The sequence below is a fragment of the Crocuta crocuta genome, unplaced genomic scaffold (genome assembly GCF_008692635.1).
Source record: "Crocuta crocuta isolate KB4526 unplaced genomic scaffold, BGI_CrCroc_1.0 scaffold551, whole genome shotgun sequence".
Taxonomy (NCBI): domain Eukaryota; kingdom Metazoa; phylum Chordata; class Mammalia; order Carnivora; family Hyaenidae; genus Crocuta; species Crocuta crocuta.
Genome location: NW_027530969.1, coordinates 524,762 through 537,712, shown reverse-complemented (window position 1 = coordinate 537,712; position 12,951 = coordinate 524,762). Strand labels below are relative to the sequence as shown.

The 12,951-nt window shown below is 42.6% G+C and overlaps 1 protein-coding gene across 1 annotated transcript in view; it reads left to right on the top strand.

Moving 5' to 3' along the window:
- SCARA5 (scavenger receptor class A member 5) overlaps positions 1 to 12,951 on the top strand; it is a 120,338-nt gene that overhangs the window by 20,711 nt on the left and 86,676 nt on the right. Inside the window, exon 3 of the mRNA XM_077769735.1 lies at positions 6,466 to 6,594. Within this exon, the coding sequence (XP_077625861.1) occupies positions 6,466 to 6,594 (129 nt within the window). The remainder of the gene's footprint in view (positions 1 to 6,465; positions 6,595 to 12,951) is intronic.

Genomic DNA, 12,951 nt, shown 5'->3' with positions numbered 1-12,951 from the left:
AGGGAGGGCAGCTTCAAAGACAGAGGTTATTTGGGGCTGCCTATTACAATGAACAATGTGAGTGGTGAGTAAGCAGAGTGAGGATGATGAAGTCAGCCTTGGGTGGTTTTAACAAGATCCGTTGGATGAGATGAGCTCTGAGGTCTCTTCCAGCAATACAACCTTACTTTCACCTGCTGCTGATGAGTTGTGGGACCAAAGTGAACAAATGGAAAATGACCGTTTGTTGCTGGTAAAACTGAAGTAGGGAAACATGGAATCACTGCATCCTGTTTTCTGTGTTGTGTAGACTCCAGTTCTTTGGGAATGAGTACATACTCATTTTTATCAATTTGTATTTTTTTAATGAGAGGAAAATAAATTTAAACAGATAACTCCTCAAATGCTCCAAAATTATGATTAAGAATTTGAAAAATTACTTTTTCAAAGAAAGGCTGAATAAAGGGAATAGCTGAGAATTTTTTCCCATGGTCTCACAGTTAACAGGACACAGGGGCAGGCTTTGAACCTCCCTCTACAGAGCCCCCAACCCATGCTTTCCCCCAGTGAGAACACGAGGAAACAGGGAATCAGAGTTTCCAAGGCTCCTACTGTAGTGTAGCCCTGATACCAGGAACTGGCTTCTGGTGGGTCCTCAGCTCAGCTGTCTGGGGTTGAGTGGCTTGCTGATAAACTTTCCTTTTCTGTTCTTTAATCCTTGCTCCCATGCACCTCTCCACCCTCTGAAGACAGTACTTTAGCAAAAAACTCTTTAGGGGGTCCTCTTGTTTTCATGATTAAAAGGAACCCTTCACAATTTAAACTGAAAATGATAAAGTTATTTGAGACAACCCCATTTGAATTGTCTGATTAAAAAGAAATCAAAATAAAAAATAAACTAAGCTCTTATAGTAGTAAGGCTTTTCATTGATTTTCCAAGAATGTGTCTTCACATTCTCTTTAGATATGACAAATGCCTCTCTCCAGAACCGTGTATCTCTGTGCCATAGATGTATGATTTCATCTGGAATCAGAATCAGAACATCCAGGGGTGGGGATCAGGCCTCAGGATGGATAAGAAGTTCCACTCATGATTATGCTACTCAGCTGGGATTCGTGTCAGTTTAGTTCCAAGGAATTGCCCTCACATTTTACCTAGATGGGCACTAAGTGGCAATCCAAAGCCATGGATGAACAAGGAAATCCAAGATTTTGTTTATTTTTCAGGCCAAAATTTTGCTCAAAAACATGTTTTCATAGCCAACAGAAACGTATCAACTATTTGCATAAGACTAACGTAAGAGAGGATCTTTGTAGCAAAAGTAAACGCTGTACACATGTCTTCGTTCCTGCAAAGAACCTTAAAGTGGTTCTGCCATGTGCTGGTTGGGGGGTAGGGAGCAGTCAATGAGACACACCTTGCCCTTGGCCTACCTCTTAGGTGGTGAACAGAAGTGTAAATGAACAATTGTGAATAATAAGGTGAGCGCTAGAGATATGTGCAAAGTTCTGACATGCCCCTTTCAGTGACACTGAATCCCTAACTTTCTACCTTCTAGAACGTTCTATCTTCTAGAATATTTTTAATGGTGAACATCTAAAAAGTTTAGTTTTGCTTCTCTATAGATGAAATCAATTTTTTTCTTGCAATTTGCTGTTGTATTGTGATTTCGCTACTTTTGCTGAAGTCAATGTTTTGCTGAATGTGGCTCTCTACAATATAGTCATACTCAAGAAGGCTCTAAGTGATACACAAATAGAAATTTGTTCTTTTAATGGTCAGGTATTTATTCTAATGTGTAAGAGGAAGACACTGATTTTCCACTTACAATGATGTAAAATTTCCTTCTCAAAGAAGTTAAAGTTTTTTAAAAAATGGAGCAATAGGGGCACCTGGGTGGCTCAGTTGGTTGGGCGTCTGACTTCGGCTCAGGTCATGATCTCACAGTTCATGAGTTCGAGCCCTGTGACAGACTCTGTGCTGACAGCTTGGAACCTGGGGCCTGCTTTGGATTCTGTGTTTCCCTCTCTCTGCCCCTCCCCTGCTCTGCTCTGTCTTTCTCTCTCAGAAATAAATAAACATTAAAAAAGATTTCAAAAATTAAAAAATAAAAAATAGAGTGTCAAATTTAATAGCCCAGAGATACTCGGCTACAGCAAACTTCTGCAGGCTACAAGCAGATGGAATGTCTGGAGGCAGGGTAACCATCTATCTACTTCCAGCTGATCAGGAAGCCATAGGCCCCATGCTGAGATAAACAACATTTTTTAGCCTGGCATCCAGGGGCCTTCTCTGCAAGTCACTTTGCTTTATTTTATTTTATTTTTTTAGTGTCTATTTGTTTCCTTGGAGCTTCTAGCCTTGCCTTCCTCAAGCTTCCTTCTCTTGGCTTTCTGATCTCCTGAGAAGCCACCCACACTTTGTGGAGGCCACTACAAGATGGAAACACCTTTCCCTTGATTCTCCTAGATTTTGGGAGGGTTTTTTGTTTGTTTGTTTTGCATGTGTGCCATTTTCTCCCTTGATCTGGTCTTGTGTGTGACCATGCCTGCAAACAACAACTATGTTTAATAACTAACAGCTTTGCCTGGTGCTTTCTTCATAACTGTTCTCACATGGAGGAAGAAGTTTTTCTTCTTAAAGTCATAGTTTTCAATTTTAGAATAGCTGTAAATCAGACGATGACGCTGAAGGGAAAGATACTGGATTGTGGCTCCTCTAGAAAGGCCTGCCTTTCTAAGCCCTACTGAGTTGCAGCCTTCTTCATGCAGACTCTGGGACCTCTTCCCGGACACAGAATGAATCACTACCTTTGCACTGCAACCTTTCACTTGTGCTGTCTCTCTCTTACTTACCTGTTTCATTCACACCTGTGTAAGTTGCCTCTTTATGTGTCTTCTTTCCCTCAGATGGGAGCATCTGAAGGACTGTTGCCATATTTTCGTTTCTCATTCAACAATTGTTTTGAATGCCTACTACCTGCCAGTCACTGGTCTGAGAACTGGGAAGTTGGAGGTGAACAAGGCTGACACTGTCTCTCCCTCATGCAGCTTGTCGTCTTTGCCTTTGACAATGTCTGTCATAGTGTATTAGTTATCTTTTGCTGCATAACAAATCAGTCTGAAACTTAGCCACTTAAAACAACAAAAATGTATCATCTTCTCAGTTTCTGAGGAAACTATAGGTGTGTGAGGAAAGCCAAGATTTTGTCTCCTTTTTCAGATGAACATTTTGCTCAGAAATATGTTTATATATAATATAATCTGGCAGGGCTCTGGGAGCGGCTTAGTTTGGTAGTTCTGGCCCATGGTCTCTCATGAGACTGCTGTCAAGATCTTGGCCAGAGTGTAGTCATCTGAAGGCTTGATTTGGCTGGGAGATCTGCTTCCAGGCTTGCTCACATGACTATGGGCTGAAGGCCTCAGTTCCTTAACAAATAACTTCTTCAAAGGGTGTTCATGACATAGCAGCCGGCTTACCCCCAAATAGATGTTCCAGGAGAGATAAAGTGAGTAAGGAGAAGCTGCTATGTCTTCTCTCTAATCTCAGAAGTGACACACTATCACTTCTAGTGATCTCACAGACCAAATCCTGGTGCAGTGCAGGAGACTACATAAGGGTGCAGGGATCATGGGGGGCCATCTTGAAGGCTGGCTACCACAGTGGGGCAATTGATAGTGGGTGTTCAGTAAATGCCGGGTAAAGTTTTTACCTTGGTAATCCATAAGTCAAAACCTCTACTTTTTTAAAAAATAGACTTTATTTTTTAGAGTGCTTTTAGATTAACAGCAAAAGTGGAAAGTACAGGGCATTCCCATATGCTCCCTGCCTCCATACATGCATGTCTTCCACCACCGTGGTACACGTATTATAACTGATGAACTTACACTGACCCATCACTATCACCCAAGGTCCACAGTCTACATGAGGATTCTGTCTTGGTGTTGTGCATTCAATGGGTTGAGACAAATGTACAATGATATGGATCCTTCATTATAGTATCATACAGAATAGTTTCACCGCCCTAAAAATTATCTGTGCTTTTCCTACTCATCCCCCCTTCCCTCTAACCCCTGCCCTTTCCAGAATGTCATATAGAATCATACAGCATGTAACCTTTTCAGGTTGGCTTCTTTCACTTAGTAATATGCACTTAAGCCTCCTCCATGTTTTTTCATGGCTTGATAGCTCATTTCTTTTACTTTTTTTTTTTTTTTAACAAATAAGTGAATATCCTTTTTGCCCTGGTTTTACTGACTGTATCATTTTGGTTTTAATATTCCACTAGGCCTAAATAATTTGAATGCTTTACCCAGCTAACATGCTGCTGCCACATTAAACTAAAAAGTCAGGAAATGTGTTTTATACAGACTTAGTAACTCATCTTTCCCCTAACTTGTCTTTTTTTCCCCTTATAATCACATTCTCTAGGTATCTTGCCAGAAAAGCTCATGTTCTACTTGTCTAATGCATTTGTGGAAAACCTCTGTTTGAAATTCTTATATGTTCTATTTAAGACAGATTTTGTTTGATGTACAATATTGAGTCTTGCTAGAAGAACTAAGAAGAAGGCCTATGTTGTGTATTAGTTGATAAAGGGACCTGTCACCAGTGAGTGCTGGCTATTAAATAGAAGCCTCAGATAGAGGGGAAGGAACTATTCTTTTTTTTTTTTTAATAGTTTGTTGTCAAGTTGGTTTCCATATTAACANCAAAAATTTCTGAGGCACCTGGGTGGCTCAGTCGGTTAAGCATCCAACTTCAGCTCTGGTCATGATCTCGCAGTTTGTGAGTTCGAGCCTCATGTCAGGCTCTGTGCTGACAGCTCAGAGCCTGGAGCCTTCTTCAGATTCTGTGTGTGTGTGTGTGTCTCTCTCTCTGTCCCTCCCACGCTCATTTTCTGTCTCTCTCTGTTTCTTAATAATAAATAAATGTAAAAAAAATTTTTTTTAATTTATAGCAGTTAAGGGTTGATGAGAATGGTAATTGAATTTTTCTTTCCTTACCAACTGCTCCAAATTATACCCAGTGTTTTATGGAAATATTATGTAATAGTTCTACCTAACTGTTTAAACAACAGCATTTTCAGTACAATGGAGTAGATGAGTGGGAAAATGTTCCTCCCTCAACAATATTTCTGGAGAGCCAGAACACCAGTGTTGTCACCCATCCTTTCCCTCCTGGTAACCAAACCTCCTGAAGGCCCCAGAAGTGGTTATGGTACCTAAGAGATAATAAGTAGTCCCACAAGCATCTCGCTTGCAAACCCAAAGTTACCAAGGAATAACAAACAATCACATCATCTTTAACAACATTTCTGAATATCAATTATTTCAACCTTTTTCTGCTCCCACACCTTCCTTCACGTGCAACACTGTCCCTCACCAGAGAGGGAGAATAAGTATAAGACAGGCATGTGGTTTTGAAGAAAAAAAAGGCCTGACCTTTATCAATCCTTACCTGCCATTCTGGGAATCAGGGAAGGAGAGCATCCCTTCTTTCTCACTGTCAGTTGACGTAACAGATGGAAGTTTAGTGGCTTCCTGGCCTCTGCTAAGGCCAAGAAGCCTGCCTCGAAGGAGGAGTCCAGCTGAAAGATGACCAAGAGTCAGGGCCCCTGGGTTCTCACCTAGGATTTGCCTCTAACATTTGGCAATCTTTACCTGTAACCTGGAGGAGTTGGACTACAAGATCCATGAGGTCCAGTAGAGCACTGATAATTTGCTGCTCCATATTGGCCAGAAGCTCATGAGCCTTGTGTAGTTTCGCAGAAGGAAGTTACTTTGTTTTCCTAGAAATCTAAATCTGTGGTTGCAAACTGGTGGTCAGATCTGGCATGTAAGTGTGTTTTGTTTATAATCCCTAGTGTTTTGTAAGTTTTTTGTCTTCTATTATTATTACTAGTTGTCAACACTTTAAAAATAGTGCAATTCCTCAATATCGCTTCTGGCTTGTCGTGAAAATTCTGTGTCTGGCAATACCTGGCCCTTACTCCTACATCACAATCTCTTCCAGACTGGGCATGTGCTGTTAGGTTCCACAGGTCCACATGGCCCACTTTGCTTATTTCTATCCCTTCCTGGCCACTGTAGAAGTTAAAGCTTGTAAACCCTGTTTTAAATTTTCTCCAGATTCTATGGAGAAATGTAGAGTATGTGTAAAAGACACATACTCCAGCCTATATGAGCTTTCTCTGATGCTTGGACTGACTCCAAGAGGGTGAATTAGATGGGCACGTGAGCTGTGGGCATGCCTATCTGGGTTGCTCATGAATGAGGGGGAGGGGGAAAAGAGCTAGAAGCTCATTAGCTTGTCATGTTCTGGAAAGCTCCCCATTGTTACAGCTGCATTACAAATGTGCAGAAGGTGTATGAGAGGTTCCATGTGAGTATCTGAGTACATCAGGAGAGATGAGACCAAAAGAAAAAATGCTTGTGGAGTTTTCAAGTGCTTTTTCCCCTCCTCTTTTTCCCCTTATTATCTAGGTCCATGCCACAAGCGACGGGCAGGTAGCTGCTGCACTCAACTGGGCTCCCTGTCAGCCCTGAAGCATGCTGTCCTTGGGCTGTACCTGCTGGTCTTCCTGATTCTTGTGGGCATCTTCATCTTAGCAGGTAAGTGCACCCTTTCCTCTTCTGGCCTTTAAGAATGTGATTGGAGGTGTATAGGGAGCAAAAATAAATGTCAACTGGAACCTCTGCTCTTCATTTTCACAGTCATAAGCCCAAACCCTGCCCCTGTCACCATAGAAACCATGAAGGAGGAAGCTGGCTGGTCTTTCAGACCAGGATGACTCTTGGAAACATTGCCCATTTCCTGTGGGATGAGGAGTTGGCAGGTACTATGTGAGCTTGGGGAATCTCTGAATCCAGGAGCAGAAAGCTAGCTACTCTGAGTGGCTTCTTACTTTTCCCACATCATTGTGTGACTTGTGCATCACACTGGGCCTCCTTGGAACTCTGTGCTGTGGTTTGCACAGAGCAAGGTAAGCCCCTTGTCCTGGGACATGATGAAAATAGTCATGGGACATTTTTCTGCTGTGGCTAATCAGAGTCATTATAAACCTGCTGTCCTTTTGCAAATACTGGGTGTGGGATGGGTTTGCCCCAGTTCATCCGGGCTCTTCTCCCCAGTGTCCGTCTGCAAGACAGGCTGGTTCTAGGCTGGAGTTAGGAACACATTTTCTAGACAGGAAGAAGCATAGATCATGGACTTAGAAAGGGATCAAGTGGAAGACCACATGCTTTGAGCAACCTAGCTCACAGCTTACAGGTCACTCCACTGTGATGGAGATGATGAAGCAGAGAGGGACAGAGGTTGTGGTGGTCTCTCCTGACTCCCACCCAGAGGGAAAGGTGCCCAATTCTCGCTTTTCTCAATGAAACTATGTAAGAGTTGACAAAGTAAGAACAAGGGATCAGTTTATTTCAACCTCACCCATCCTACATGATGTCTACTTTGTGTCAGGTTCCATGCTAAAAGTGGAGATACAGCTAAATAAGACCCATGGGCTTCCTTCAAGGAGCTCCCAGTTGGTGGACAAGGCAGAGGCACACAGCTAGAGCCCTGTCTTAAGGAGGAATGTGATAGGGATGATGACAGAGATTGTATGTTGACAACAAGTGCTATGGTAATCTAGAGGAGATGCACGCAATGGAAGTATGGGTGTTGCATGGAGGAGGGTTGGTCAGAGCAAGGCTGCTGGCCAGGCTGAGAGGACTTAGAGGGCTGAGGGTGGGGCCCATGAGTTAACTCTAGGACAGGGATCTTGAGGCTAAGCACTTGCAGATGACCCTTTGCTGGAAATCATGAGGCAGATGCCCAGGACCTCACTGGTCTTGTCTCACTTTCTATCAAGTGAGAATAGTCACCTGGGGCCTATGATGGAATGTTCAATGCTACCATCACCTTCAGGGTTCCACACTCAGGACAAAGGGCATCATTTGTGGTGGTGTCTGTCCCAACACCCCTTGACCTGAGTGGGGGGACAGCCAACAGCAACAATGAGAGAAAGTCATGATTCATCTCAAGGACCCACGGATAATGTCCAGCCAGAGGATGATTTGAACATGTTCTTGGGCTGCTCAGTGGGAGACTGGGATCTGAGTTTTGTGGGCTTGGCAGCCACAACCATAACAAATTTCCAGAATTTTTGGAAACTATTTTAGCCCAGCAGGAAAGCTAGGCTATGGTATTATAGTCTCTCTGCTGAATAGGAACTTTTAGGTGACAGAAGAGGGTCTAGGAGAGAGTGCCAGACAAATGGGGACCATGGGACAGGTCTCTAGAGCCTGGAAGCCTGGAAGGGCATCATCTCTTAGGAAGAGAAAGTTCTCTTCTGTGTCTGGAGGGTTGCCATACAGAAAAAGCAGGCATATTCTGTGTGACCTCAGAGGGTAGAAGTAGACAAATGGCTGAATTTTATAAGGAAAGATTCCCATTCAAAATAGAAGAGAGTTCCTAGCAAGTAGTGCTGCTTGGTATGATGCAAAAAGACTTTTCTCCTGGATTTGTCAACTTGGAAGTTGAATGAGATTTATGATGACATCCTGGAAGTTTCAGAAGGGAGGGTGGATCATGGTTTTCCAATCTAACCAAAGTTTTGCCATGCTTCCTTAGTTTTCTATATAGAACACTGGGGAGGATATTGATCATTATGATCACCTTTGGACCTGAAGTTTCTGGGTGCCAGATTGCCTGTGTTGAATGACAGTTTGGGATGGATTGGAACTAATCTGATGAAACAGAGCATCATACTTTATCTCTTGCCTCTAGGGCATCGCCACTGTCCCCTCCCTGGGTTCTTGTCTGGAAAATCATCCTGGCCTCTGGGAGGGTTTTGGTGAGGGTACCCAATGAAAAACTATAGTCACCAACTGCCTCTTCCCTAGGGAGGGGACTTAGGAATGTGGTGGACAAGTCGGATTCTTCAAGGAGCCCCTGCCTGACCTTAGGTAGGAAGCTTCTTCAGATTGCCCTGGTTGGAGACCTCCAGTGATGTTCCCTTTATGAAAATACCAAGACAATGGAGAGATCCATGGTTCAGTGTAAACCAGAGCTTATCTAGCCTTCTGTTAGGAGTTCTGCTGTGGCTGCTTCCCCATATTGGGCAGAACATGATCTTCATTGTCCTGCTGAAGTCTCCTTGCACAAGTGGTGCTAAAGACTGAAATGTGCCCCACCCCTAAACTTATATGTTGAAGCTTAACCTTTGGGAGGTTATTAGGTCATGAGGGTGGGGCCCTCATAATGAGATTAATGCCCTTATAAGAAGAGAGAGGGGAGGAGAAAGAGAGAGAGAGGGAGGGAGAGAGAGCAAGATCTGCCATGTGAGGACACAGAGAGAAAGGGTCATCAGTAAGCCAGGAGAACAGCCCTTACCAACAATAGAATCTACCCACACCTTGATCTTGGACTTCCCAGTCTCCACAACTGTGACAAATAAATATCTGTTGTTTAAGCCACCCACTCTGTGATATTGTGATATGGTAGCCTGGACTGACTGAGACAGGAGGAGCTCTGTTTGAACCACTCTCAGACTTCAAAACCTCGCTGTCGACCCAAAGCTCATACATCCTACAATTTGATGACAAAATTATCCACTGTGACCAAGTGCCATGTCTAAATAACTGACTGGTAAAAAATGATAGCAGTATACGTGTTTGCTCCTGCTGTTTTTCAATATTATAAAGTTATAATCTAACTGCATTAAAATATCACTTTTATAAAACTTCTCATGAGACGTGTCTCAATTCATCTCTTTATCCAAGTATTCAAAATAAAAGGCACTTACCGTACCTTGTGTTCACACATCATCCCAACATCCCCTGTCTGATCCAACCATCTGGATTTAAATTATTTTAACCCACACTATTTTCTCAGTTGGGCTTTCTACCCAACTTTCTTGATACTCCCACAACATTGCCAAGTTCTATGTACACAGTCTTCCAGCATCCACTCAATGAGGCCACATCAGTCCATTCTTCCTACCCTCCAATTCCTCTAAGACTTTCTATCTCTTCAACCCATTTTGTTTATTGCCTGGGCTAATGGTACCATATTAGGTTTTTGTTCTGTTCCACATTCAGTTTGGGACAGTACTGAGCATCAGGCTTAAGTTCATGAATAAGAGGATTGAGATTGGACAGTCATGGGGTCCTGAGGTCTTTGGTTCAGCACTTTAGGGAAGATGTGATGGAGTGAAAGGGTTATAGGAGATTCAGTATTACTCATGACTATTCTGGGCCATTACTGTGGTGACAAAGAATGGTCATGGGGAACAACCTCTTCTTCCTACTTTCACCTACCATGACACTACTAAGGAATTTGAATTCCAACTATGAAAATGCAATAGCAGAAAGGGGAAGTGCAAACATCTGGGGGCTGATTTAGTGGGAAACTGGAGTTTTACAGCAACATAGACTGGAATGGGGAGAGTTCTTAGTGAAGTGGGTTCCTCTCACAGCTTAATTTAATTCTTTCTTAACAGCAACAGTCAGACATTGCCATCATCATCCTTAATCACTGCTTCACTTGTGCGTGAGTGCTTAGTGGGTGCAGAGCAACGGAACAAATCCTGGTATCTTAGTCCATTGGGGCTGTTGTAACAAACTGCCACAGTCTGAGTGGCTTAAACAACAAACAGCTGTTTCTCACAGTTCTAGAGACTCGGAAGTCCAAGATCAAGGTACTGGCAGATTTGGTGTCTGGTGAGGACCCACCTCCTGGTTAATAGACAGCTGTCTTTTCACTGTGTCCTCACATGGAGAAAGGACAAGGGAGCTCTTTGGGGCCTTTCTTATAAAGGCACTAAGCCCATTCAGGAGGATTCTACCTTTATGTCCTGATCACCTCCCAAAGGCCCCACCTCTAGATTCCATCACATTGGGGAGTTAGGATTTCAACATGAATTTGGGAGGACCAAATATTTAGTCCATAGCATGGGAATGAAAAGAATCATGAGGTGTGATTCCTGCTCTGTGAGAGTTTAAAATCAGAAGCACACAGGGGCGCCTGGGTGACTCAGTCGGTTAAGCATCTGCCTCTTGGTTTGGGCTCGGGTCATGGTCTCATGGCTTGTGGGTTTGAGCCCCAGTGCAAAGCCTGCTTGGGATTCTCTCTCTCTCCCTCTCTCTCTACCCTTCCCTGCTTACTCTCTCCCTCTCTCAAATAAATAAACTTAAAGAAAATAAAATCAGAAGCACACATATACATTAGAACAGTATGATGTAGCCGATGCTATGTGCCAAAGGAGAGTCTGCTGATGCAAAGGAGAATCTGACTCCCAACAGCTGTAGTGGCTGGGGAGGTCTCAGCCTGGGGAGAACTGAACACTAAGTGATCCAAATGTTGTTTGAGCTGAGCACCCCTTTTCTTTGATCGCCTCATTTCAAGCAGGCCTGTCTGACTCCGCAATGAGAACAGTGTGCTCAGAGCCCATATCCAATTATATGGTAGATTACTGATTTCATCATGCATCTCGGAATGAAGAGTGTGATTGATGCCCTTAGACTTTACTGAGACACCCTGTCGGAAACAGCGCCATGAAATTCCACTCTGTGCTTATTATAGGGGTGCTGCTGAAGACGTTGTTCATTCCATTACACAGTGTTGACACACACAGAAATTATTTTCTGTCTTAGCCTCAGAAGGAGGTGTGCTTGCCTTGAGGAATTAGTTTGTTTTCACCTTCAGGAGACTGTGGATCTGAAAGTAATTAAAATTGCTTTCAAGAGGTAATTAATGCAAACTGAGAGTTAGTTGTCATCCCCTTGCAAGATGTGTGAATTTGAAAGTAATTAAAATGAAAACCTGAAGACAGATCTGTGGTCCACCCACAGCCACTGTATAGACTTTCCAGAAAGCAGTTTTCCGTTAGTCCCATTCCTACCCGTTTAGTGTTTCTTACTACTTCTTTTATCTTGATCTCATCTACTGTTATGTTAGTGTATTTAATGTATCCTTGTACACTGCCTTAATCCTTTTTGGAGCAAGGAAGGGTGTTATGCAGTTTTGCCTTTTTTTAAAAAAAAATTCTGCCTACTCTCTTCAATTCTGCAAGCGCATGATGTTTTTAAATATGCAAATGATGAGTGAATGAATGAATGACAGAGACTAGAAACCTTGAAGGGGATCTTATTTGTGGGGGAAAATGATTATTTCAGTTTCAGTCAAGTATCTAAATGGCATGGTAAATACAGAGTCACTGCTCAAGGACATGTGACTAGTGGAAGAAGTGTGTAATTGATTATATTATGACACATACATCATAGTATATACTGGGTAGGCATTATAGCATTTAGGGAGAATATTAAAACAGGCAGAATCATGCAGTACCTTATACTGGTTAACACCATGGACTCTGAAACCAGCCTGTGTCAGTTTGAATCCCCTCTTCTCTGTTACCAGCTACAAGACCTTGACCAAGTTACTTGATCTTTCTGTACCTGAGTTTTTTCATCTGAAAATGAGGAAAATAAGGATGCTTTTACTTCACTGGGTTGTTATGAGATTTAGATATGTTAATATATTTAAGGCACTTAGAAAAGTGGCTCCTGGCAGAGTAAGCATGCTAGAAGCAGTACTGTTGTTATTATAGCAGTAGTACTACCACTGCTATATTACCATGCTTGTTTTTTCTTGGTTTTCTTTGCAGTCAGTTAAGCTTGATAGTGGGAACTGAGAGTCAGAAAAACTTGGGTTGAGTCCCAGCTCATCCATTAACACTCTGTAATCTTGGGAAAAGTCACTGTCTGAACCTTAGTACACTCATTTGTAAAGTGAGCAGGTTGGACTAGATCAGTGTTTCCCAAACTTTTTGACCATGACCTACTTAACACATATACCCATAACTGAAATAATCTTAAATGTGTGGTGGATGCTGATGATTTTCTATTCTAGTCATTTTTCAAGAAATATTCACCATCAAAACATTTATGTCATGATCCACAAATAGAATGCAAGCTGTAGTC